Raw genomic sequence first — 26,085 nt, forward strand, 5'->3', positions numbered from 1 at the left:
AAGAGCAGCCACTGCTCTTAACCTCTGAGCCATCTCTCCAGCCCCCAACTCTGCATTTCTTTAAAGATAAAATATGTCATTTACATGGCAGGGCGTAGTATAATGTGCTGCAAACTATATATATATAAAACACATAATAAGTATCTATAAATTACACGTTATATTTAGATATTACACAGAACTTGCTCTCCTTCACGTAAGCTGATAGCCCCCAAAATCAGCGCTAGGCTAAGAAATCTCGCGATATTTAGACGTCTCCTTCTCCCGCTCCCCTTTCGGCTGGCGGGAAAAACCCGGAAATGACCTCACGCTCTGCGGCAGGGACCGGCAGGAAGTGACGTAACGCCCCAGAATCCTTGGCGAAGGAGACTCGCGTAGTTACAGCTCCATGCGGAGAGGTGTGGAACGTTTGGGCAACGTGGGCCCCCTGCGCGCGGGGAGACGAACGGGATTGCGCGCCCGCGTCTGAGGCCTAGTCGGCCTTCGGTGGCCGAGAGTTTCGGTTTTTGCAGTGGCGGCTAGCCGCGTAGCCCCCTGACCCGGCCTCACCATGTTGGTCTTGTTTGAAACGTCCGTTGGCTACGCCATCTTTAAGGTAAGTGAGATGGAGGTGTTGAACCGAAAGCCTTGGGTTGGACGGGCAGGGAGCTGGGTAAGACTTGAGGAGAGGCCGCACGACACAGCAGATTTGAGGCTCTTTCAGTCCCCCGGGTCCCACAGGATGTGAAAAGTCAAGGGCCGGGGTTGGCGTGGAGACGTGGCTCTGCGGACTTTTGGTCAACCTTCTTTGCTCGAGAGGATTTGCTCAGTTTAAAAAATGGACAGCACTCTTTTTTACGAGAGATAAGAAATCATTCATTTAACAAATACGGTGCCGGGGATATAGAACCTAAAGCCTTGTATATGTTAGGTTGGCGCCCTATCAGAGCTACAACCCCAACCCAAGACCGGTTACCTATCTTTCTTCATTCATTCATTCATTTATTTTTCGAGGCAAGGTTTCTCTGTGTAGCCCTGGCGATCCTGGACTTACTTTGTAGACCAGGTTGGCCTCGCACTCTTCCGAGATCCGCCTGCCTCCATCTCCCGAGTGCTGGGGCTAAAGGCGCTCACCACCGCCACCTGCCTTTCTTTTTGAGGCAGGGTCTCGCTATGTAGGCTTGGCTGTCCTGGAACACTCTGTTTGAGTTTAATTAGATTAAAGCCCGGGCCTAAGATCAGAGTTCTTGCAGGCACGATTGTAAGCTTTTTGAGTATTGACTAGTGTAACTTATTAAAAGATTTTTTTTTTTTTACTGTTAGGGAAACTGGGTGAAAAAAAGGTATACTTGTGTTTTAATCTAGACAATGTGAACGTTAGGTCTCAAACTCAGGACAAATGGCTTAGGTGTTTATTGACATAGCAAAGCTGACTCTGACTGACAGTCCCCCTGCTCCAGGGTCCTTCTGGCTTCACTGATTCCTTCATTACCCACCCATTTCGTCTACTTTGGTCTCTTGGTCTCCTGGTCCTTCTTTTCTTTTTCTTCCTCCTCATGCCCCGGTTCGGCCTGGACTCTTCCAGATAGATGCCTATGGCTGTGGTCTCCTTCATTCACATCTACAATAAATCTCCTCCTTAGGAGTGCCATGTCTTTTTTTAAGTCAGTGAGATGGCTCGAAATAAAATTTAGGCAACAGGATTGAAGGGAGTTTTTTGTTTAAGACACAGGAAAGTTGTTGGCATGGTGCTCAGATTTCCAGTTTGGCTGTAGGAGGCCTGCGCATGAGCATCGGTGATGTCTGTAAATCAAGGGATTCATAATATCAAACTTGAAGTCTGGGAGAAATCTGGATGGCTGCTACCAGTTTGTGTGTCTCTTGTTTAAGTAGGGAATTTTAAGTTACTTTTATTTATATACATTGGTGCTTTGCTTGCATGTATGTCTGTTTGAGGTGTCGGATCTTGGAGTTATATAGACAGTTGTAAGCTGTCTTGTGGGTTCTGGGATTTTTGAACCTGGTCTCTAAAAGAGCAGTCAGTTTTTTAACCACCAAGCCATTTCTCTAAGAACTGGCTTAGAGGGGCATAGGAGAAGAAGGAGGAAGGGTAGGATTGGGAGGGGATAGGGCTACACCTGGAATACAAAGTGAATAAACTATACTTAACAAAGATAAAATTAAAAAAAAGAATTGGCTTACAAGGTTATCAGCATGGAGATGGTGGAACCATGGCATCTTCCTACAATGGGATGCTACTGAGATGTGGGGAGCCCTGAGGAAGAGTGAGTGCTCTTTCTGTGCCTTATAGGCTCTTCTAAACTCTGCTAATAGAAAATTTTCACTTTCTAAATTTATGTGTTGATAAAGGGCAAAAAGTGCTATACAAAGCATACAGTTCAAATTCAGTTTTCTGTTAGGCCTGAGGTGCTCATTTATGTTTCTGGGATGAAGAGACTGCTGTAGGTACTGGTGGTTTGAAGGGATTCATTCGTGTTGGACATTTTCCTGTTTGTTTATTGGGTCTGGCTCATATCACAGTATTCAACATTGTTGTGATAGAAATGTTGAGTGTTACTGTGCTATTAGGAAGCTTTGAGTATTATTTTTAAGTTTTCAGTTTACTAATGTTGAATTATTATGGTTTGTGTAACCTAGACATTCAAATGAGGCTTGGATATATTGAAGTGCTTGTTTGTAATTATTGGTATTACTGATCCCTTGCTATGAAGTAGGCATAATTTTTCTAGAACTAGTGCTAGTGATTGTATAGCAGGGAACTAATTGTATACTGTGTGAAGGTGAGTATTATATGTAAGCCCCTCCAGAAAGTAGATAAATGATCCTGGTTGCTGCCTTTTTCCATGAATTTTTTTTTAAAGATTTATTTATTATTTATACAGCATTCTGCCTGCATGTGTCCCTGCCTATCAGAAGAGGGCACCAGGTCTCATTAATGATGGTTGTGAGCCACCATGTGGTTGCTGGGAATTGAACTCAGGGACCTTTGGAAGAACAGCCAGTGTCCTTAACCTCTAAGCCATCTCTCCAGCCCCCATGATTTTTCAAAATGTTAGAATATGAGTTATATTTTGGGAGAAAGCTCTGTTGGCACAGGCTTCTAATCCCTATGCTAAGTAATTATTTCTAGAAGCTAAGACAGGAGGATCAAAAGTTCAAGACCTATATAGGTGACTTAGTGAGGCCCTGTCATAAATAAAAGGTAGAAAGAGGACTAGGGGTATAGCTCATAGAAGAACACTTGCCCAGCACCTGTGGCCCTATGTTCAGTTTCCAACACCTGACTCCCTTCGGTTATATTGGCTATAAAATCTTAGTTCATTCTTGGGTCAGGCAGTATTCTAATTACTGCTTAGACTGCTGCCTTCTTGTAATGTACTCAGTATAACTAGTCCTAAAATGATTATGCTTGGTGAAAATGCTTTATAATAGTAAACCTCTAATAAGGAATGCATTTGGAGACAGTGTATATCCACCTCTCTGTATATGGCTTAAACCTTGAACAAGCCTTTAATTATAGCGCCACAGAGGCAAAAGGCAGGCTGATCTATGTGCTTGAGGCCAGCCACTGCTACACAGTGAGACAGAGTGAGTCAGAGTAGGGGGTGGGGAGAATCTCAGTATGTGCGCGTGCACGCATGCGTGTTACAGTGCTGGTGGTACATGTGTGGAGGGCGGAGGACTACTTTGTGGTGTATTTCTCTCCTAGCTTAGGATGGGTTCTGCGTATTGAACCTGTTAGATTAGCTTTGCGGAAAGCACTTTGCATGATCTGAGCCGTCTCAGCCCTCTTTTATCATTTATTGTAAGAAATTTTAAAGTAGGGAGATATGCAAACAATTGTGTGCACAGTGATTAGCTTGTTTGTTGGGGGGGGTTATTGCTGTATAAGACAGGGTCTCTAACAAGCCCTGGAACTCTTAAGTGGACCAGGCTGGCCTTTAGTGATTTGGTTGGCTTTAACAGACTCAATTTTGTGTTACTTATGGCTTGCTTCCTTACTGATATTTTTTCAAAGCAAATCTAGGTAATTCATTTTATCTACCTATTTCAGCACTTTCAAATTATAATATACAGAAGTGTTTTTAAATTGGCAAGCAGTATAATAGCGCTTAAGATTTTTATAGTAAGTCAACTCCACTTACAGAAATGTCTTTAATGTGTATCAATACAAAAGTATATTTAAGAACATAAGGAAAAAATAGAATGAATTTTAAAACCAGTAAGGACAGAAAAGATTATAATCACATAAGCCTAGATTAGTGATACAGAAATGGTTCTCAAAGGCTGTAACTAGGTTTAGCTTGAACTACTAATCTGACCATAACTTGTGCTGCAAAAGAAAACTAGTTCATTTCAATAAAAGAAACCTCTGTCTATATTTTTACATGAATCATTGTAACTTGAAAGAACGTAGTTGTTTATGTCTAAGCTGCCATTTGAAGAAAACTGGTGTATTGCAGGTTCTGAATGAGAAGAAACTTCAAGAGGTTGATAGTTTGTGGAAAGAATTTGAAACTCCAGAGAAAGCAAATAAAATGTAAGTAACCTTAAAACTGAGGATTTAGGTATTTATATTAGTTAGTGGATGCCTCCCTGTTTGTATGTCATTTTCAGCTTTGGAGTTTGAAAATATTTTATGAATAATGTTAGTATGAATTTAATTAAGGTTGAATTTTGTTGGGGGTTGGTTAAGACAGGGTGTAGCCTTTGCTGTCGTAGAAGTAGCACTGTAGACCAGGTTGGCCTCGATTTTGGAGGACTGCCTCTACCTCCTGAATGCTGTATTAAAGGTGTGCACTGCCACTGCCTGGCAATTAAGGCTGTTTTATTTGGAACATAGACCATCACAGGTAGTTTGTATTGTAGACTACAGTGGACAATACCCCGAGGTTACTGTTTTATGGGATATTTGAAGATATCATCAATTAAGTATAAACTTCTTTTAAAGGCAGAAATTGTATAAAGCATGGGGGCTTAGTTTTTGTGGGTTGATAATTTGAAGGCTTTCTAATTTACTTTATAGTGTTATCATCTTTATGACTTTTATTCCTACCTAGCGCTTGGAAAGTACGTCATGTTTCCTCAAGTTGTTTTGACAAGAAAATAAAATACAACAATGTTAACTACATTGGCTGTGGGAGAGGTAGTAGGCTTTTCCTCAAGGTAGAGTCAGGGTTGCTATTTCACCATTTGTGAATCACCTTGTGAAGTAGCGCACTGGGTCAGTGTAGTCCGGAGAAAGAAGCTCTGTGATCCTGTTGGTTTACTTGCGGATTTGGAGGGGTGGTATCTGTGGTATCTGTGTGTCCATATTTGTTCATTCATCTGCTACTGCTAATAAGTACACAAGAGTAAATAGTCAGCCTAGAGAGAGGGTGAGTTGAGAGAGTCATGTCCTGTGGTGCTCCGTCACTGACAGCATTATTGAGTAAATGAGTGTTGCGTACAGCCTCTTGGTGATTTGGAGAGGTGTTCATGGCACACTGAGGAAAAGCGTGCTTCGTATGATCCCACTTGCATCTTCCTGCACCCTTGAACACTTAGACAAGCTCTGAGAGACATAGATGGCACTTGATTCAAACAGAAATCGGTATAGGGTAGGACAAAAATTAAATCCGTACTTTTTTCTTAGCATCTGTGTGGTTAAGTATGCATTTGATGGACTGTCAGGATTTACCTTTCCAGGTAAGAAAACATTGTTTTAGCTAATACTGTTTTAGGAATATGAAAGACTTAATTTCTCTATTTTGTATATTTTATGTTGTGTATTTTATTTTGTGTATTGTTTTGTTGGATTTGTTTGTTTTGTGTGGCTGTCTTTGTTTTTTTGAGACAGGATTTCTCTGTGTAGCCCTGGCTGTCCTGACTCACTTTGTAGAGCAGGTTGGCCTTGAACTCACAGAGATCCACTGCCTCTGCCTCCCTGAGTGTTGGGATTACAGGTGTCAGCCATCCTGCCCAGCTATTTTTTTTCTTTTTCTTTTTTTTTTTTCTTTCAATTTTAAAGGAAATAGCATACATATGACATATAACTATGCTTTGCTGGGTTAATCTTTCTTCATTGTTGTCAATGATGTATTCTTTTGGGACTGAATCTAAATGATTTAACAAAAATTCGTCACTACCACTGAGACAACAGTGAATTACTGCATCTCTTTGTCCAGAAAGCACAGTAACCATGTAAACTAGGCGATAGCATAAAGCAAGTCTGACAATAAGCTTTTTTTCAATTGCACTTGACTTGGCGTATGCTTATGTAGTTGGTTTGTGGTGCTGAGGGTAAAACCCTGGTCCTTAGATGTGCTAGGAAATGCTCTACCATTGAACTAGATTGCCAACCTTTTTGTTTGTTTTTAAGGGTGTTGGTATTTCAGATCCCCTGGAACTGGAGTTAGAGATAATTGTGAGTTGCCATGTGGGCGCCAGGGATTGATAGCCTAGGCTGGCCTCCAGCTCACAGACATCTCCAGCCTCTGGCTCCTAAGTGTTGGGATTAAAGGTGTACACACCTTTGCTCTTTTATTTATTCTTTCATTTGTTCCTTGGTTGTTTTTTGAGACAGGATTTCTCTGTGTAGCCTTGGCTGTCCTGGACTTGATTTGTAGACCAGGCTGGCCTTGAACTCACAGTGATCCCCTTATCTCTGCCTTCCTGAGTGCTAGAATTATAGGTATTTGCCACCATGCCCACTAGAAGTCTCCCAACCCCCTTTAAGTATGTTGAAACAAGGTCTAAGTACCTGCACTGGCTTTGAACTTGTGGTCCTCTTTGGTTGGCCTCAGTAGCGACTACATCTAGTGCCACTATATCTATCAAGGTTTTTTTTTTTTTTTTTTTTTTTTTTTTTTTTTTTTTTTTTTTTTTGGTTTGGTGTTTCTCTCTCTCAAGACAGGGTTTATCTCTGTAGTCCTGGCTGTCATGGACTTGCTTTGTAGATCCCCCTGCCTCTGCCTCCCATAGAGCTAGGATTATAGGTGTGCACTACTGTGCCCAGCCTGGCAATTTGTTTTGCTAGTAGTATTTGTTATAGAGACATCCACCTTCTATTTTCTGGCTGTATAGCTTTTGCAGAACCACTGTTTCATTAACATATTTGTTCTCTTCCAATTCTAGAGTCAAGTTAAAGCATTTTGAAAAATTTCAGGATACAGCAGAAGCATTAGCAGGTAAAGTAAAAAAATTTAAAGTAAGAGAATTTTCTTTCCTTAGTTTTTTGGGGTTTTTTGTTTGTTTTGCTTTTCATTAAAAGGTTGTTTTCTTCAGTTGCCTGAGTTAATCTTACTCAATGTTGTCAATGATGCATCCTTATTGGAACTGAATTTAAGTGATCTAACCCATTCGTCACTACCACTGAGACAACATTGAGTTAGCTTTTTTCACCATAGGGCTGGTTTCCCCCATGTGATGAGAGATGACAAGTGGTTAAATTGATCTCCCTATGGAAACCAACAGCCTAATGCTGAAGCACAATTCAGTAAAAGCTGTTCTGCAAGGGACCAAGGTAATGTGGTCATGTACTCAGCTTTCTAATAATTTTATGGATTCAAGGGTAAAGTTGAGCATAGCCGCCTGAAATAACAAGTGGTGATAAAGCTCTCCAGAGTATACAAAAGCATATCAGTATTAAAAACTGAAGGGAAATAGAGTTCTTTAAAATGTATTTGTACACATACACATAAAACTACCAAGGGGTGTGAGTTTATCTATGTGGACACGGACATGGTTTAATTTAAAGGAAGAGGTGATTCAGAGCCTTCAAATTGGTGTCATGATGAGGGAGCAGGCATGTTCTAATCAACCATTTATTTGATACAATTTAAGGACAAAGGACTATAAAATGGTTTAAAACTAGGCAGGAATTTTATAGGTCTAAACACTTTCATTAATCCCACATGGGGAAAGGATAGTGGTTTTGGTGGGGGAATTAGATTCTATGTAATAGTGCTGGGAGAAAATGGGTTACCCATCTGTTGAAAGGTGGTTAAGGGAGGCCCAGCATTGAAGCTAGTTCTGTGGATATGTAGACTGGGCATGATGGCATATGCTTTGACTCCAGCACTGTGGAGATGGTTGATCTCTTGAGTTTGAGGTCAGCTGGGATACATAATATGACCTTGTCCCAGAAAAGCTTTATTTTCAATTTTGTGTAGTTTTGTGTTTAGGTGCTCACAGAGGCTAGAGGCATTGGATCTCCTGCAGCTAGAGGTACAAGTGGTTGTGAGCTGTTCAACGTGGGTGCTAGGAACCAAACTGAGGTCAGTGCTACAAGAGTAGTACCTGCTTCTACCCTCCCCCATATCCTTTTTAATAAAGATAATTCTAGGGTTTCTTAATCAACACATCAGTAACTAGGTGCTCATATTTCTACAACATGGTGATGCTACCCATAAAGTTTTTTTTGTTGTTGTTTTAAAATGTTTTTTTTTTTTAAGATTTATTTATTATGTATACATTGTTCTGCCTACGTGTACACCTTCACGCCAGAAGAGGGCACCTGATCTCAAAATAGATGGTTGTGAGCCACCATGTGGTTGTTGGGAATTGAACTCAGGACCTTTGGAAGAGCAGTCAGTGCTCTTAACCTCTGAGCTATCTCTCCAGCCCTTAAAATGTTTTTATTACATTTTTATTTCTTTATTTTGTGTGGCCACGGTATTGGAATGGAGATCAGCGGACAACTTTGAAGAGTCGGGTCTCCCTTTTGTTATGAACCTGGGAATTGAATGAACTCTGATCACCAGCCCTGTTTGAGACAGGGTCTTTCTTTGTAGCCCAGTCTGGCCTTGGACTTGGATCCTACTGCCTCGGCCTCCTGAGTTCTGGGTTGTCCCACTCAGCATACTCTGTATTTTTAGACCCATTCGCCATAGTTTGAAATAGGATTTTAGTGTGATCCCAAGGAAGTTGCTTTCAGGTCAGGGAGCATTGTATGTAATCTGCAACCTGCTGCTTTCTTGCTGAGTTGAGAGGCACTGTGGCCATGATCCGAAATGCTCTGAATTCTGGTTTGTGTGTCATTCTCTTTAATCTCAGGTGTAACCCTGGTTGTCCTGGAACTCAACTCTGTAGACCAGGCTGGCCTTGAACTCAGATCTATCAGCCTCTGAGTTCTGGGATTAGGCATGCCAAACACAAAGCAAATTTCTTTCTTTCTTTCTTTCCCTTGATGTTTGTTTTTCGAGACAGGGTTTCTCTGTGTAGTCTTGGCTTTCCTAGACTCACTTTGTAGACCATATACTGGTCTCCAACTCAGAGATCCACTTGCTTTGCCTCCTTGAGTGCTGGGATTATGGGCATACGCCTCCCCGCTGGCTCCAAAGCAAGCTTCGTTACTACTAATAGGTAGTGAGATTATCAAGCTTTGAAACAGTCCTATGAGGTAGATATTATCTCTTGTGTTATAGGTGGCAAAAACAGGTTTATAATGAACATTTTTTAGAACATTTTAGAAGTGAGGGAAATTAGTGAAACTGTCCAGAACGCCATCATAGAAACCTAATCATAGAAACGCTATCAGATGCATATTTTTTTCCTAGCATTTAGCTATATATTGTTCTTAAAAGGCAGTTTGTTTTGTTTAGCTTGAGATGGGCATGTGTATAGCTAAGATGACCCTGTAACTGAGGAAGACCTTGACTTTCTGGTGGTCTTCCCAGGACCTCAAGCTTGTTAGCAAGCCCTGGACAGTATTCCAGGTCCTGTGAGGCAGTTGATAAGAGGGCAGGTACACAGGCCACGATAGGAGTATGGAAATCAGAGAACAATTTTGTGGAGTCATTTTTCTCTTTTCACCTTCACATGGATTCCAGGCACTGGAATTAGTTACCAAGGGTTGAATGGCAAACATTTTACCTACTGAACCATCTTCTTGGTCCTGTCAGGCAGTTTTGACATGACAGAACCAAAACTGAATAACTATAGATGAAAGGATATAATTTAAGTTTTGTAGCTTTAGTGTCTGATTTGATACTAATATTCTGTTTTGGAAGTTCATGTATGGCATTTAATAGAGGGATTTGTTCCTGTATTAACATTTGATTTACTGGGTGGGGGCAGTCATAGCAGAGGTCAAGTAGTGAGAGTTACTCAGGTCTTGGGGTCAAACTTGGGCTTCTGGTGGCAGAAGCCTTGGACCATGGAGCTGTCTTGTTGGCCCGATTTTATTTGAGGTTTCTTTTCTGTTTTAAGATTTATTTATTCATTTATTGTATAAGTAAGTAGGACTTTTGTCTGTTTCTATATCTGGCACACCACAAGAGGCCACAATTTTAAAGGACGGAGCTGCCATGTGGGTGCTGGGAATTGAATCTAGGACCTCTGGAAAGAGTAGTCAATGGCTGAGTTGTCTCTCCCACCCGCCCCGCACCCCAAAGTTATTCCTTATAACTTATACGAGCAATAATTTTTTGATGGAATAAGTGTTTGCAGCTAATGACTCAGAATAGAATACAGAATTAGTCTAGTACAGAGATTTTATTCTTAGAAGAAATATGTTTAAGGGAAGGGCTATTGTAGGTTAAAATTAAAGGTTCAATTTGGAGCATTGACATGGCAACTTAAAGGTGGTTTTAATCCCAGTTGGAAGGGATCTGATGCTATCTTCTGGCCTCTGTAGCACCAGGCATGCAGGTGGTGCCCAGTATACATGCAAGTAAAATACCTGTAAACATAAAAACAAGTTTAATTTAAAAAGTTTAAATTTTAAAGCTTTTTGTTTGTTGGTTTTGTGATCCTTGGGGATCAGGTCCAAGGCATTTCATGTGCTAAGCAAACATTCCATCCTCACTCCAAATACTAAAAAACTTAAGGAAGGAAAGAATAAAAGGAAGAAGTCTCTTTATAAAAATGTACATATTAGGAATTGGTGTACACAGTGTTCGAAAGTAAAATGTAATAGCCAGGTATGATAGGACACTCCTAAATTCCAGCGTTTAGAAGGTTAAAGGCAGGAGGATCACAAGGTTGAGGCTATAGTGTTGAAACTTAACCTTATTTAGTACTTTACCTATTTATTTGTTTATTGGTAGACTCACTTTGTAACACCCTGGCTGCCCTTAACTCACATCTTTCTGGTTCTTTCTGCCTCAATATGCTGGACTAAAAGTTGTGCACCATCATGCCTGGAATTCATGAATGGGCTTTATAAAACATCGACATTGATCATTTACACATTTTTTTAAAAGTCAGACTTCTTTTTAAGGAAGTATCTTTTTATCAGAAAAGTTCTCTTAGTTATAATTCTTATTTTTCTGTTTTCCTGAAAAGCATTCACAGCTCTGATGGAGGGCAAAATCAATAAGCAGCTGAAGAAAGTTCTGAAGAAAATAGTAAAAGAAGCCCATGAACCTCTGGCTGTAGCTGATGCTAAACTAGGAGGGGTCATAAAGGTAAATTTGGGCCAAGGATGTAACATAGAGGGCAAGTTAGGTTTCTTCTTTCATGCCTGTTTAGCGCTGCATAGCCTGGCCTTTGTAATGAAGGCTGTCCTGTTTTTCTTAATGTAAGCAGCATAGTAAGCTCCACCAGAAGTTGCAGAAACAAGAATTCCCTGTACACTTTTGAAAATAAAGATGAACAAAATATAAGCTCGAATACACTTACTGTGTGGTTGGATACACTCAATCCATAGAGGAAAAGATTGAAACTTTTCACTTTTTTAACTTTATTTTATGTGTATTAGTGTACTGTCAAATTCCTTGGAATGGGAACAGACAGTTGTGAGCCGCCGTGTGGGTGCTTGGAATTGAACCCTGATCCCTTGGAAGAGCAGACAGTGCTCTTAACCACTTAGCCATCTCTCCAGCCCCTCACTTTTATTTTTTATTAAAATATGAGAGTATTTTGTAATTTTAAAAGTAAGAGGCTGGACATGGCGGCGCATGCCTGTAATCCTAGTGCTCAGGGAGTTAGAGGATGGTGGATCTCTGAGTTGGAGGCCAGCCTGGTCTACAAAGTAAGTCTAGGACAGTCAAGGCTACATCCAGAAACCCTGTCTCGGGAAACAACAACAGCAGAAAAGAGGCTCAAGAGCTGTGGCAGGGGCCCCGCCTTCGGATTCCTAAATTATGCAGCTCACAACTGCCCATCACTCACTTCCAGGGTGTCGGGTACTATCTGGCCTCTGAAGGCACCTGCAAGATAGAGTGCTCAAAAATTCACATAGGTGCATACGCAGATTTTAAAAGTCTTTAAATCAAATAAAATAGCAGTAGTTACTATATAACTAATCTTAATAACTCAGTGCAACAAATAAGAAAAATCACTTGTTAGATTTAATATTTTACACCTTTGGAGTCATACAGCCTAGTTAGAAAATAATTTTTTAAATTATTTATTATTTGCAATTCATCATGTATCCCTATTGAAACCCCCTCAACTCATCCCAGGCCCACCCTCGCTTTCTCTTCCCCTCATCCCATTCTCACAGTCCACTGAAAGGGGGAGATCTCTGTCATCTGCCCATCGCTTTTCAAGTCTCATCAGGACTGCCTGGGTCCTTTCTCTGTGGCCTGGTAAGGCCGTGTTGCTGGGGGCCAGTGATAAAAGAACTCAGGAACCCACATGGAGACTGAGCACCATGGGCTACAACTGAGCAGGGTATCTAGATCCTCTCTGCAGATGGTCCCTGGTTGGTGTATCAGCTGCAGGATCCCCTGGCCTCAGATTTTTTTTTTTTTTTTTTTTTAGCTTTGTTGGTCTCCTTTTGGGGGATAATTGGGGTTTTTATCATTGTGATAGTTCTTGTTTTTTTTTTTATGTATATGAGTCATATCTATATGTACATGCATCTCCATTGTCAGAAGAGGGCATCAGATCACATTATAGATGGTTGTGAACCACCATGTGGTTGCTGGGAAGTGAAGTCAGGACCTCTGGAAGAACAGATAGTGCTCTTAACCTCTAAGCCATCTCTCTAGCCCTAGTTCTTGTTTCTTAAAGTACCTGAAGTCTTTATATTTGATTTCCATCAAATATAAACACTCTGCAGCTGAGAAGAGTATATATATTCTTAGATCACACTACTGTTTGAAAATATAAGAAATTATTTCAGAATCCATTGTGGTAGTTAATGGTTATCATTCCAGCAGCCTGAGGCTAAATTGTTACTGTGGGTTTGAGGTAAGCCTGTGCTATATTAGTGACCTCTTAGAAGATACTATCTTAAAATCTACAAGATAGATTTTCAAGAAGTTTTTAAAAAAATTTAATGTAAATGTGCTTGTAGGAAAAATTGAATCTCAGCTGTATCCATAGTCCTGTTGTTAATGAACTTATGAGAGGAATCCGATCACAAATGGATGGCTTGATTCCTGGGGTAGAACCACGTGAGATGGCAGCCATGTGTCTTGGATTGGCCCACAGGTAAGTACAGTAAAATTAAATATGCTTTTATACATGTTCTTATATATATTTCTATGCTAAAACTGTTATAAGTATTTAATATGAAGAAGCTGATATGAAAAATCATCATTGCCTATATTCCTTTTTTTTTTGTGGGAAGGTTTCTCTGTGTAGTACTGGCTCTCCTGAAATTCACTCTTTTGACCAGGCTGGCCTCAAATTCAAAGTCCACCTGCCTCTGGCTTCTGAGTGCTGGGATTAAAGGCATATTGTCTTTACATTTTTAAAAACCTCATTATGGAATTTCTTCACCCCCTTGGTGTTAGATTGTTTATTTTCTTATCTACTTTGGTCTGAGAGAGAGAAATAACTTTGCTATGTACAGATGTACATGGATGGTGTGTGTCTGTAAGGCTAGAAAAGGTCAGATGACCTCTGTCATTCTCCATATATATATATATTATTTCTTTGAGGCAGAGTCTCTACTGGCACCTGGGACACAGGCTTTCTGGGCTAAGCTGGAAGTCAGCAAACCCCATCCTTCCTCCTGTCTTGGAGCTGGGGTTTGAGGTATGCATGGGTTTGCTGGCTTGTTATTTGGTTGTTGGGATCTGACTCCACTGCTCATGATTGCATAGGAAGTACACTTAACTGTTAAGCAATCTTTTTTATTTACCAGCGGTACATAACATGGAGTACTACTATGTTGTGATGTTGAAAGTGGTATTCTAACAGCTGGTGTTGGTGGAGCACACCTTTAATCCCAGCACTCTGGAGGCAGAAACAGATGCATTTCTGAGTTCTAGGACAGTCTGGTTCACAGAACAAGTTCTAGGGCACTTAAAATTACCATTGGTTAGGGAGAGAATCTGGGGCTCAGTAGTTAGCCAGCCTAACCTGCAACGCAAATTCAGTCCAGTGAGAGATCCTGCCTCAAAAAACAAGGTGGTCCTCTGGCCTGGACTCAGGTATCCCATGCACACAAACATACAAATGGGAAGTGTTATTTAAAGTGCTTATAAAAGGTTATATCTGACTAATTTATTTCTCTTCATTCTCCCAGCCTGTCTCGATACAGATTGAAATTCAGTGCTGATAAAGTAGACACAATGATTGTTCAGGCAATTTGTAAGTACATGCAGAGTCTGATATGCTTAGTTCTGTCTGTTGAGAAAGAGGAACTAGAACTTCAATGGGTAGATAATTGGGAAAATAGGAGAATAAGAAACCTTAATTTGACTTTAGATAAAGGAATGTTGTTAAAAATACATACAATAATGATTGTGGTTTCCATCAGTGTTAAAACTACAAGAGGGATCTGTATAGTTTTAATCCCCTGGCTTTTTTAGAGTCTCATGAGTTCAACAATGTTAAGAAATAACCAAGGTCGTAGCATTTGCAAGTAATAAAAATTGCTTTGACCAACATTTCCATTACTAAATGTATATCAAAAGAATTAAAGTCATGGACTTAGTTTTTGGGTTGGCTCACCTCTATTCATAGCAGTATTATTTTAAAATTCTATTTTATTTGCATAGGTGCTTTGCCTGCATATGTATCTGTGTGAGGGTGTCAGATCTTGAAGTTACAGACAGTTGTGAGCTGCTATGTGGGTGCTGGGAATTGAACCTGGGTACTCTGTAAGAACAGTCAGTTGTCTTAACCACTGGACCATCTTCCCAGCCGCCATAGCAGTATTATTTACACTAGCTAAAGAGGAAAATTTTAAGAATAAATGAGTTTTAAAAGTTATTTTTATAAACCTGTCTTTGGTTCTCATAGTTTCTCTTTTAACCTGCCTGTTAAACAGATAGTGTTTCATTATTTTAACAAGCTTTAGAGCAAAGAACTGAGCAGTTAGTCTATTCCTAACCCTCTACGCTAATTTGGCCTTCCAGCAAACATCCCAGAGATACTTGTACTTTGTAGCTTTCTTCCTCCAGTTCCTTTCCACATCTCCTGAGGCTGAATCCCTCCTAGACATCTACCCTAATCTCTAATTACTTCTCCCTTGCCTCACAGGAAGTTTAGCCCTATTCTCCCCTGCTCAGCAATTGGCTTGAAGCTGCTTTATTGGCATACCAGCAATTGTGGCACAGCATTTACACAACACTGAGACAGGAGATTCCCAGAACAAGGATTGCAACTAGATGTGGAGGGTGCAGAAATCAGCATTTGAATTATACAATAACCTTATGCCTACAATGGGTAAACACAATAATACTTGCCACAGTGTAGAAAACTATCTGTAAAAGAAGCCACACCTCTGTACGGTTTGCAAAAGACCAGGGGTTAATTCCTAGAACTCACATAGTAGCTGTCCAATTCTAGGAACACACATATATGTGTGTATATACACAGGAACATTTTAAAGAAAGAAACCAAAAGCAGTAGAAAGTACTCCTGGTTTCATTAATGAGATGCTTAGACTAGATACACATTAGGGTTCATCACTGTTACCAAAGTGTGTGGCCTTGTGCATACCACAGCATCTGTCTGAATGGACGTTTGCAAGGGTTCCTTCTCTTGTACCGTGTGGGTCTTGAGGGTTGGGACTCCATGGTCAGGCATGGTGGGTGTTTTACCCACCAGGTTGTTATGATGGTCTTTACATGCATTCATTCCGGTGCATCTACCTCTAGAGTGCTGTTCTATGAGGGTGCCAGTACTTCTGTTCCAGAGGTTACTTTTTAAAGGGTATAAGATTTCCAGGTTGGGGGAACCATTCTGAAAACAGTTGGTATTAATGGTTGTATGGCCTAAATGCACTTAATGCAACTAGATTTTTCATTTGAAATACTTTTAAGGCAGTTGTTACATGTGTTACTATCGGTTTCTCACTAGGTCTGTTTTTCTTCGTTTTGTAGCCTTGTTGGATGACTTGGACAAAGAACTAAACAACTACATTATGAGGTGCAGGGAGTGGTATGGCTGGCATTTCCCTGAGTTAGGGAAAATTATTTCGGATAATTTGACATACTGCAAGTGTTTACAGAAAGTTGGTAAGTCCATTATTTGTTCATGAGTTACTAAAAGAAATGAATTTGATATAACACAGTAGGAATTGTCTTAAGTGTACTTAAGATTGCTGAAGTTTTTTTAAAAATTATAAATGTAGCTACTTAATGTCTGTTATTTTTAAAGAAGCTGAACGTTAACTTTGTTTTGTTTCTTTTTTATTTGGTTTGGGTTTTGAAATGTTACCTTGGCTGTCCTGAGAACTCACTGTACACCAGCCTGGCCTCAAACTTAGATTAGCCTACCTCTACCTCCCACGTGCTGGAAACACAGCTGTGCACCACCTCCTTCAGGCTCAATTTTTTAGGGTTCTGTCTTGTGAATGACTTTCCAGATAACCAAGTCATTAGCTCCAAATGCAGTTAGTAAGATAGGATGGCAGTGTTTAGTCTTAAGTGATGTCAAAATTATTAATTTTGGTGTGGGTTCCAGCAAAAGTTCCAGTCCCTTACCATATAAAAGGTACTTTGAGCCAGGTGGTCTCAGGAGGCAGAGGCCATCCTGACCTACAGAGCTAGTTCCAGGCCACCCAGGGCTGCACGAACCCTGTCTTAGGTGTGGGGGATAGTTTCATGCATGTGAGGATTCACATGACCTTATCCTTTTCTCATTTGTCGGCTTTTCTGAAATATATAATGCTTTGTTTTATTTTTATCAAAATAACTTTTTGGGAAATTTTATTTCTAATCAAGCCATTTACTAAGTGAAGATACTAGATCAAACTTGATCACTTTTGTATAGCTGCCCCTTTCGTTAGGTTATCTCTGCCCTTTTTTTTTTTTTTCTCCTATTTGCAATTTTTATAATATCAGGAATGATTCTTTGTCATCTACAAACATGCCATAGGTGACAGGAAGAACTATGCATCTGCTACTCTTTCTGAATTGCTGTCAGAGGAAGTAGAAGCAGAAGTAAAAGCAGCCGCAGAGATCTCTATGGGGACAGAGGTTTCCGAAGAAGATATTTGCAACATTCTACATCTGTGTACCCAGGTATATTACACCCACAAAGCCTTCAATTGAGGTCTTACTAGGTATGGAATGATTTGCAGGTGGCAATGATGATTTTTGTATTTGTTCACCTGACAACATATGAAGGTGCTCAGTCACTACCTCATCTGATGCCATCTTTTGTGTCTGTTTAGGTAGGGTGGTGAGATAGATGATAAAATGAACTAATTTATACTATGGGCATTGTTTTTGTTTATTTAGGGTTTTTGTGTGTGTGTGTGTGTGTTTTCTTTTTCTCTTTTTTTGGTTTTATGAGATATATATAACTATATGTGTCCTGGAACTCATGTGTAGACCGAGCTAGATTAGAACTCACAGAGATCTCCCTGCCTCTGCCTCCTAAGTGCTGGGACTAAAAGGGTGTACCACAACCACCCAGCCTGAACATTATATTTTGAATGATGACTTTAACATAGTTAATTAAGTCTACAAGGATGTTCAGATTGAATTGCTTAATTCTGAAATTTTGTAAATCTTGCTCAGGCTCCTTAGTGCTGAGATTATAAGGATTCATTAGCATGCCTAGATTTTTGTTGTTAGAGGTGGTTTTACCAAAGTCCCAACCTGGCCTCTACCTCCCGTGATCACGTAATCTTGCCCCAGAATTGTAGTATTAAGAATTGTTAGTAAAGCACTGCATTTTCATTTGTGGGTATTGAAATTTAATATTTTTGAAATGAATTATATACTCTTCATTCACATTTGTGACTTAATTTTCTTATTTTAGGTGATTGAAATTTCTGAATATAGAACTCAGCTGTATGAATATCTGCAAAATCGAATGATGGCCATCGCACCTAATGTAACAGTTATGGTTGGAGAGTTAGTTGGGGCACGGCTTATTGCTCATGCAGGTGACAGTGTTAATGTGATTTGTAAACACAAGTGTAACACTACATACTAATGACCATGTGTTCAATGATGATTTCTGATGCTTTGCCTGATTTTCTTTTGAATAATGAGGGCATCTTCAGTCACTACCTCTTCTGAGACACTGGTCCCTGGTTAAGAAGACAACGTTTACTCACATGATCATATTTAAGTCATAAGTTCAGTCCTCAGCACCCAAAAAAAAAATTCATTAGACCAAGTTATGAAGGAATTTTTTAAATTACTGTATTAACTGGATAAACTGCCATGCTTCACAAAGGTCTCTTTAAGCTGGAAGAATTCTTCAACAGCTTTAGAGAAATACTCCATTTATGTACGCTTTGCTGTGTGATCATGATACTATGGGCTGTTTTCATTATCTTCGCCCAGTTTCAGTCAGTGGGTGATCTTAAAAACAATGAAAATGCATAGGACAGCTAGAATTTGAATTTGTAATTTAAGTATATTGTGTTTGAGTTTGTACCATTACTATTTTATTTACTTCTAACAATATTCCAAGCAACAAATCCAGCAGAGTATCTTAGTATATATTTAGATAGGTTTCTTCATTTTCTACATCAAGGGTAAAATAAATAATGCTGACACTATGTATACTATTTGATACGACCTAATTTATCTATAGCAATAGCGTACTTGGTTTTCAGAGTCTCAGAAGGTGGATAAAAATGCTAAATAATGTCCAAATCACTCTAGTTGAGCATGCTAATGAATGTACAGATAAAGTCTCCAATTCATAGCTTTCCTTACAGTAGGAATAGCAAGGAGGATTAGGGTTTTCAGGAAATGTGATACTCTAGCATCGGATCCTGAGTATACCTAGAGAAACATTTAAAATTTTTTATTTTTTACAGGTTCTCTTTTGAATTTGGCCAAGCATGCAGCTTCTACAGTCCAGATACTTGGAGCAGAAAAGGCGCTTTTCAGAGCCCTCAAATCTAGACGAGACACGCCTAAATATGGGCTCATTTATCATGCTTCTCTTGTAGGCCAGACAAGTCCAAAACACAAGGGAAAGGTGAGTTACAGTTGGCTAGAAGAATGCATCAGATCCCTTAGAACTGGAGTTTGGGGTGGTTGTGAGCTGCTATGTCTCTGATGAGCTTCATCCAGGTTCCCAGCAAAAGCAACAAAAGCTGTGAATAACTGCACCGTCCCTGCACACCTGAGCTTTCCCTTTTTCGTCTTCACTTACATTCCCTGCTGTAATCACACGGCACAATAAAACTTAAGTTTCTCTCGGTTACTATAGTATTGAGGTAAAAAGCATTTTTATACAGTAAAAGATACTAGATGGTAATTAGTCCTATTGTTTGTCAACAAAACTAATTACTGGCGTTTATAAATATTAGATATAGCTAAAGTAGTATATAGATACTTTCAATTAGTTTGAAGAAGGACTCAGAAATACTTAAGACAGTGAGATTGAATTTGAAGCAGCACACATGCCAGGTACCAGATACACCAACAGTTCACAGCCTGAAAATGTGCACGTGCCCATGGAGATCAGAAGAAAACTTGTAGGAATCTGTTCTTTCCTCCCTCATTTGGGTACTGGGAATTTAACTTGGGTCATCAAAGTTGGATAGAAAGATTAAAATAGAACTTTATATTCATAGGCGTGGAATAAATGCTATATGGTGATGTACTATAATTTTCTCATGATTAGACAATTTCAGGATTTACCTTATCCTTGCTATATCTGATTTTATATTTTGCTATTAGATTTCTCGAATGCTGGCAGCCAAAACTGTCTTGGCTATCCGATATGATGCTTTTGGTGAAGATTCCAGTTCTGCGATGGGAGTTGAGAATAGAGCCAAATTAGAGGCCAGATTGAGAATTTTAGAGGACAGAGGGGTAAGAATCACACCCTGCTTGTGGCAGAGTCTAATCTGTAAAAAGTCAATGAATTAGAGCCAATCATAGTGATGCACACCTTTAATTCCAGCACTTGGGAGGCAGAGGCAGACGGATCTGTGTGAGTTTGAGGCCATCCTGGTCTACAAACTGCGTCCAGGACAGCTAAGGCTATACAGAGAAACCCTGTCTTGGGAAAACAAAATTGAGAAGTATTTCATGAACACAAAATCTCCTTTAACACTATTTTTCATATTTCTTAGTGAAGAGCTGATGTAGTAAATATTTGCCATTGAAGACATGTTTATTCAAATTAGAAAAGAAAATCCTCACTGCTACATACTAGATCTTATATAGAGTATGTGTTCTAAATTTTGCCATAGTAATTTTTATTTTTCTTCTTAGATAAGAAAAATAAGTGGAACAGGAAAGGCATTAGCAAAAGCAGAGAAGTATGAACACAAAAGGTAAGGTACATTCAAAGATGAGAGGTCACTTGTTAATTTAAATGATTTGACAGCCTTTCTAATTGTAAACTTAAGCACTGCAATGTGGACTATCCCTTTTGAAAACTGCAAGGGGCTGTGAATATGTATCAGCAATTAAAGTATTTGTTAAGGCTGTCTTGCAGAGGACCCAAGTTTTGTGCCCAGTACCCACATGGTACCCATCCAGGCACCCTTGAACACATAAGTGCATGTATGCAGACAAAACACTCATTAAATTTTTCTTTTCTTTCTTCTTTTTAATGACAAGGGGTCTGGAGCAATGGCTCATTAGTTGAGAGCACTTAAGTGCTCCTTCAGAGGACCTGGGTTTGAGTCCAAGCACCCACATGGTAGCTCTCGATTGTCAAAACACTCATACAGGAGGGAAGAAAGTTCTTTTTTTAATGACAAAAAAAGAAATCACATGCATTTAGCCTGTCAACATTTTAAGAAATGAATGCAGTTGTGGAATTGCTACATGAGGCTGACAGGCAAGATCTTTTTTGTGTGTTTCGACAATACTTAAAATCATGAGCAATTTTTGGGAACATTTTAATAATAGTCACTACCATGCTGTCTATATATACATTTTTGTATATAAGTTTTCCTTGCCATTTAGTTTTCCACATTCATTTCTAGTTTTGTTTTTTAATCATAGACAATTTTTTTGGTTTTTGCATGTATTTGTGTGTATTAGGGGGTGTTTATGTGGGCAAGCCACAACACCCATGTGGATGTCAAAGGACAGTTTTCACAAGTTTGTTCTTCTGTCAAGTGGTCCTTGGGGTTTGAAATGAGGTTGTCAGGCTTGGCATCACGTGTTTTTACTCTTGGAGCCCTCTTGCTGGTCTGTCATAAACATGGATTTAAATCAGGCACTTTACTTCCTCTGTGTGTGCTATTCATTTAAAAGCTTAAAAATTTATCTAGAAAGAAACATTTTATAAAAACTCTGGCAGGCTTTAAAAATAATAGCCCATAATGATAAGAGTATTGAGACCTTACTTGTGTATAGTGGGATGCTTTGTTTATCCTTTGAGACCATGTGGGATGTTTGTAAGTTACAGTAACTGGAGTTGTAGTCTTTTATAGTAAACAGGTAGTGTTTATCAAAAAAGTCCTTAAGTAATGAGGCAGTATGACTAGAAATGTATATACCTGCCTATATATCAAGATGGAGGCCAGTTTGAGCTACACAGGACCCTGTCTCTTAAGCAAAAAAGGAAAGAAAGGGAAAAAAAGAAAGATATTGCTCTTCTCTTAGAGCCTGGAATTTAGAATTACAATATCTCAGTTTCTGGGGTTAGGTATATGAGTTTTAATGAAATCACAGATTATAAGTGGACAGAGTAATAACATCGGTTATAAGCCCGTCATTTAGTTGATTTATGTGGCTCTTTATTATTAAGTGTTAAATATCTACAGCTTACAGAATTAAGCATTCATTCATCTCCAACTGTGTTGGACAGAACATTTCTTAGTTTCAGATTCCTGTACCTGAATGTACTTAAGACATTAGCAATGAGGTGTATTTAATCAGGGCAGTTGTACTTTCTAGTTAGCTGGAAAGTGATTTATGCTGCTGTTTTCCACTGTAGTATGTGCTTAGATTGCTAAACTAGGATTTATGTGGCTCCCTTCTGCAGTATGATTGGCCTACCTAAACTATCCTAAAGCTTAAAATGAAACAGCATTATGTGTGCTAATCTATTATCCAACAGTATGTGCCTTTTTCTTGAATTATTTCAGTTACAGGTATTTGTAAAGATTTTCCACATTTTACTTGGTTTTTTCAGTGAAGTGAAGATTTATGATCCCTCTGGTGACTCCACACTTCCAACTTGTTCTAAAAAGCGCAAAATAGAAGAGGTAGATAAAGACGATGAAATTACTGAAAAGAAAGCAAAAAAAGCCAAGATTAAAATTAAAGGTTAGTTTAACTTTGGGGGGGAAAAAAAAGAAACGTTGCATTTTTCTTTATGTTGTTGGGGAGAGGGAGTGTGGCATAGTACACGCATGGAGTAGTAAGTATTAGAGAAATTCCTACCGTTACATTCATTAATATGTTGTTATTTTCTCTGGGAAGTTGAAATGTTAAGTTAGATTTAACAACGTAATATCAGTCTTTTTTTTATAATTTTATTATGTATACAACATCTGCATGCATGCCTTCACATCAGAAAAGGGCACCAGATCTCATTATAGACCGTTGTGAGCCAGTATGTAATTGTTGGGGATTGAACTCAGGACCTCTGGAAGAGCAGAAAATGTTCTTAATGTCTGAGCTCTTAATGCTCCAGCCCAATATGTGTCTTTAAATGTATAGAATTCAATATTTTACTAAGTGTATGATAACTTGAGTATGGATGATGAGCTATTTCTAGAGTTAGGGAGCTTCTAAATTAGTTACTAAATGGTTTGGGTTGTATGATTAAGAAGGGGTGTGAGATGAATGGAGCGGTGGTTTTCTTCATTCTTTTTTTTTAAAGATTTATTTATTATTTATGCAATGTGTGTTAGCATGTACACCTGCACGCCAGAAGAGGGAACCAGATTTCATGTTTAGATGGTTGTGAGCCACCATGTGGTTGCTGGGAATTGAACTCAGGACCTTTGGGAAGAGCAATCAGTGCTCTTATCCTCTGAGCCATTTTTCCAGCACCCGTTGTCTTCATTCTTTGGCTCATAGAATGTTCTGTTGCAGCCTGCGGTTCACTATCACAGTTGATAATAAGCAGTTGCCCCCCCTTGTTGCACCCATTACCGTGCCTGCTCCTATGCTCAGAGTAAAATAGATGCAGTGATGGTTTTCTAAATGCCTTTGTCAATGGTGTGTTGTTTGCAGATGTGGGCTCCTTGGTAGAGAATCTGTAACAAATGTAAACAGTTATTTCTAGTGGTGGAAACTTACGTTTACAAGATTTTTTAAAAACTAAATCTTCTAGTATTTGAAAATAGTTTTCAGTGGTATCCTTCATTAATAATCTCAGCTGTATGTTAGACCATGGCTCTCATGAACCTGGCAGTCATGTACCCAAATACATGCTTCACCAAATTCTTGCATACTCTTGACTTGGTACCACTTTCATCCACCTGTGACCGCTGTGTTGAGACTACTCTTCTGATACCTCCCTAATTTCTTCATTTTTATCTTTTGTCTTGTCGTCTGTTGTTCGGGACATTATTTATTTCATATCTCTCCCATCTCATCACAAATTCATAAGGATAGTATCCCTGTGGTTATGCTCATGTTCCTAGACGATCGAGATGAACATCAGATGTGTTCTGCCTCATTTTATTTACTTACTTACTTACTTACTGACTGACCGACTTATTTACTTATTTACTTATTTATTTATTTATTTTGAGGCAGTATCTCACTGAACTTAGAGCTCTGTGATTGTCTAGACTGACCAGCAAGTTCCAGGAACACTTCTGTCTCTTCTCCAGCTACGGGTTACAGGCTTGCAACACTGCCAGACTTCTTACTTGTGCTGAAGAGTCAAGCTTAGGTCCTTATGCTATTGAGCCATTTCTCTACCTTCAGGATCAAACCTGTAAATCCAGTCAAATTTTCTTAGGCAAAGATGCAGAAATTTTCACCTCCTGACCTTCCAAAACCATTGGGCTATAGAGAATTGACTATGACAGAAAGAAAATATTCTAGTATCTTGTAGGAAGTATGTCTAATACAGTTATAATTCTTACACCAGCTGAAGTAGAAGAGGAGGAAGTGGAGGAGGAGGAAGTGGAAGAGGAGGAGGCAGAGGAGGAGGAGGAACAGGTAGTAGAAGAGGAGCCGACTGTAAAGAAGAAAAAGAAGAAGGATAAGAAGAAACACATTAAGGAAGAGCCACTTTCTGAGGAAGAGCCATGCACCAGCACAGCAATTCCTGTATGTGATTTTGTTTATCTCTGAGTTTATTACAGGGCTTTTACAACAAACCTTAAACATAGATGTTAATGATAGGTAATGTATTCTTGCTCAGAAATGACCAGGTGTTTGATGACAGTGTGGAAGAAAAATAAAACTGCCTAATGGTGTTTTTGTTATAGAGACCACTTCTCAAATTTTAGTTACTTACCATGAAAAGAGTTTACTATAAGGGAAGAAGGAATCTACTTATTTTGGTTGTTTTGTTTTGTTTTTGGTTGTTCAGATTTATTTATTATGTATACAGTGTTCTGCCTGCATGTACACCTAAACACCAGAAGAGAGCACCAGATCATATTTTATAGATGGTTGTGAGCCACCATGTGGTTGTTGGGAATTGAACTCAGAACCTTTGGAAGGGCAGTCAGTGTTCTTAACCTCTGAACTACCTCTCCAGCCCCCATTTATTTTGTTTACTGTAGTTTATGCATGCAGGGTGAGCCCTGGTGCTCCACCATGCTGACAGCTCTCTGTTTATGGAAGCTTGCCTTACTGGTGTTAAGAGTAACTACAAAATTACTGCTGTTTCAAAGGCATTCTTGTTGGTTATTTTCAGAGTCCAGAGAAAAAGAAGAAAAAGAAAAAAAAGAAAGAGGCTGAGGACTGATGGGAGGGATATGTAATTCTGTTGCCTGGACACACCATGCTGAAGATTCAGTGGGAGCACATCAGATGCTCTACAGAATAATCAAGATTGTCTAGAGCTTTTCAAACATTTTTGTGTCTGGACATCAACTGTTAACCTTAGAGTCTTTGATACAGAAATAAAAATATTTTCTTTTTATTATAAGGTAGTTCTGTGATCTCTTTATATTTTAAGTAGAGAATCTTACCCTTTTCTATGTTTAACTTACCATTAGATTGTTAATGTTATTCTTGAGAAGTAGGTTGCCAATGGTTGCAAATTGGAAGTTCCAAAATTGTGGAAATTGCTTTTTGGAAGGTGGTGATTAGATGGACTAATCATCTTAGTTCTGTGCTCATTTTTAAGCTAAGGTGATTTCCAAAGGGAACACAAGATAATTTACATAAAATATCTAAAATATTGAAGATCTTATGTGTTTCTCTGTCTTCTCAAATTTTAAAACTGAATAGAACATTTTGCTATTTGCTTCAGAAAGGAAGAAAATAGTTTCGATTTTATCATTCATTACTTTTGATGTGTGTTATTTGAGACAAGGTCTCATTGCCTAAACTCACTGAACTTCCGATGCTCCTGGCTAGGATTACAGACATGTGTCAACAGTTTTATGAGGTGCTGGGCATCCACAGCTTCTTGGTTGCCAAGCACTTTACCAACAGTATTCTACTTTTTTTTTTTTCTTTTTCTTGTATGACACAGATTCTCTGTAGCCTTGGCTGTCCTGGACTCTCTTTGTAGACCAGGCTGACCTTGAACTCACAGTGATAGGTCTGCCTCTGCCTCCTGACCACTGGGATTCAAGGTGTGCCCCACAGCCACCCAGCTCCAGTTTTCTATCCTTAAAGGTTGTGATGAAATGGTTCTTAGTTTAAACTCATGTGTTTGTGCTGGGTATTGAAC

The 26,085-nt window shown here is 39.2% G+C and overlaps 1 protein-coding gene and 4 non-coding genes across 6 annotated transcripts; all 5 read left to right on the top strand.

Annotated features, from left to right (window-relative positions):
- Window positions 1-345: 345 nt before the first annotated feature.
- Window positions 346-25,332, top strand: Nop58 (NOP58 ribonucleoprotein). 2 transcript variants are annotated; one of them, XM_021654375.2, is made up of 15 exons: window positions 346-595; window positions 4,464-4,540; window positions 7,117-7,169; window positions 11,269-11,390; window positions 13,229-13,365; window positions 14,408-14,472; window positions 16,212-16,346; window positions 17,209-17,354; window positions 18,100-18,226; window positions 19,115-19,278; window positions 19,986-20,120; window positions 20,526-20,587; window positions 22,405-22,538; window positions 24,322-24,503; window positions 25,099-25,332. In XM_021654375.2, exons 1-15 carry the CDS (start codon window positions 551-553, stop codon window positions 25,147-25,149), a joined length of 1,635 nt encoding a protein of 544 aa, XP_021510050.1. In that variant the 5' UTR covers window positions 346-550; the 3' UTR covers window positions 25,150-25,332. The 2 variants fall into 2 exon arrangements, with proteins under 2 accessions (XP_021510050.1, XP_021510051.1); XM_021654376.2 differs by lacking the exon at window positions 346-595 and adding an exon at window positions 7,389-7,504 and having other exon boundaries at window positions 4,475-4,540.
- Window positions 6,061-6,146, top strand: LOC132648160 (small nucleolar RNA SNORD70). The gene has a single exon (XR_009586539.1). It is a non-coding gene; the product is annotated as a small nucleolar RNA SNORD70 (small nucleolar RNA).
- On the top strand, window positions 7,285-7,369 carry LOC132648158 (small nucleolar RNA SNORD70). The gene has a single exon (XR_009586537.1). It is a non-coding gene; the product is annotated as a small nucleolar RNA SNORD70 (small nucleolar RNA).
- LOC132648162 (small nucleolar RNA SNORD11B) lies at window positions 17,412-17,491 on the top strand. The gene has a single exon (XR_009586542.1). It is a non-coding gene; the product is annotated as a small nucleolar RNA SNORD11B (small nucleolar RNA).
- LOC132648161 (small nucleolar RNA SNORD11) lies at window positions 18,284-18,367 on the top strand. Its single transcript, XR_009586540.1, has one exon. It is a non-coding gene; the product is annotated as a small nucleolar RNA SNORD11 (small nucleolar RNA).
- Window positions 25,333-26,085: the final 753 nt, after the last annotated feature.

Source organism: Meriones unguiculatus, chromosome 15, assembly GCF_030254825.1.
Source record: "Meriones unguiculatus strain TT.TT164.6M chromosome 15, Bangor_MerUng_6.1, whole genome shotgun sequence".
NCBI lineage: Eukaryota > Metazoa > Chordata > Mammalia > Rodentia > Muridae > Meriones > Meriones unguiculatus.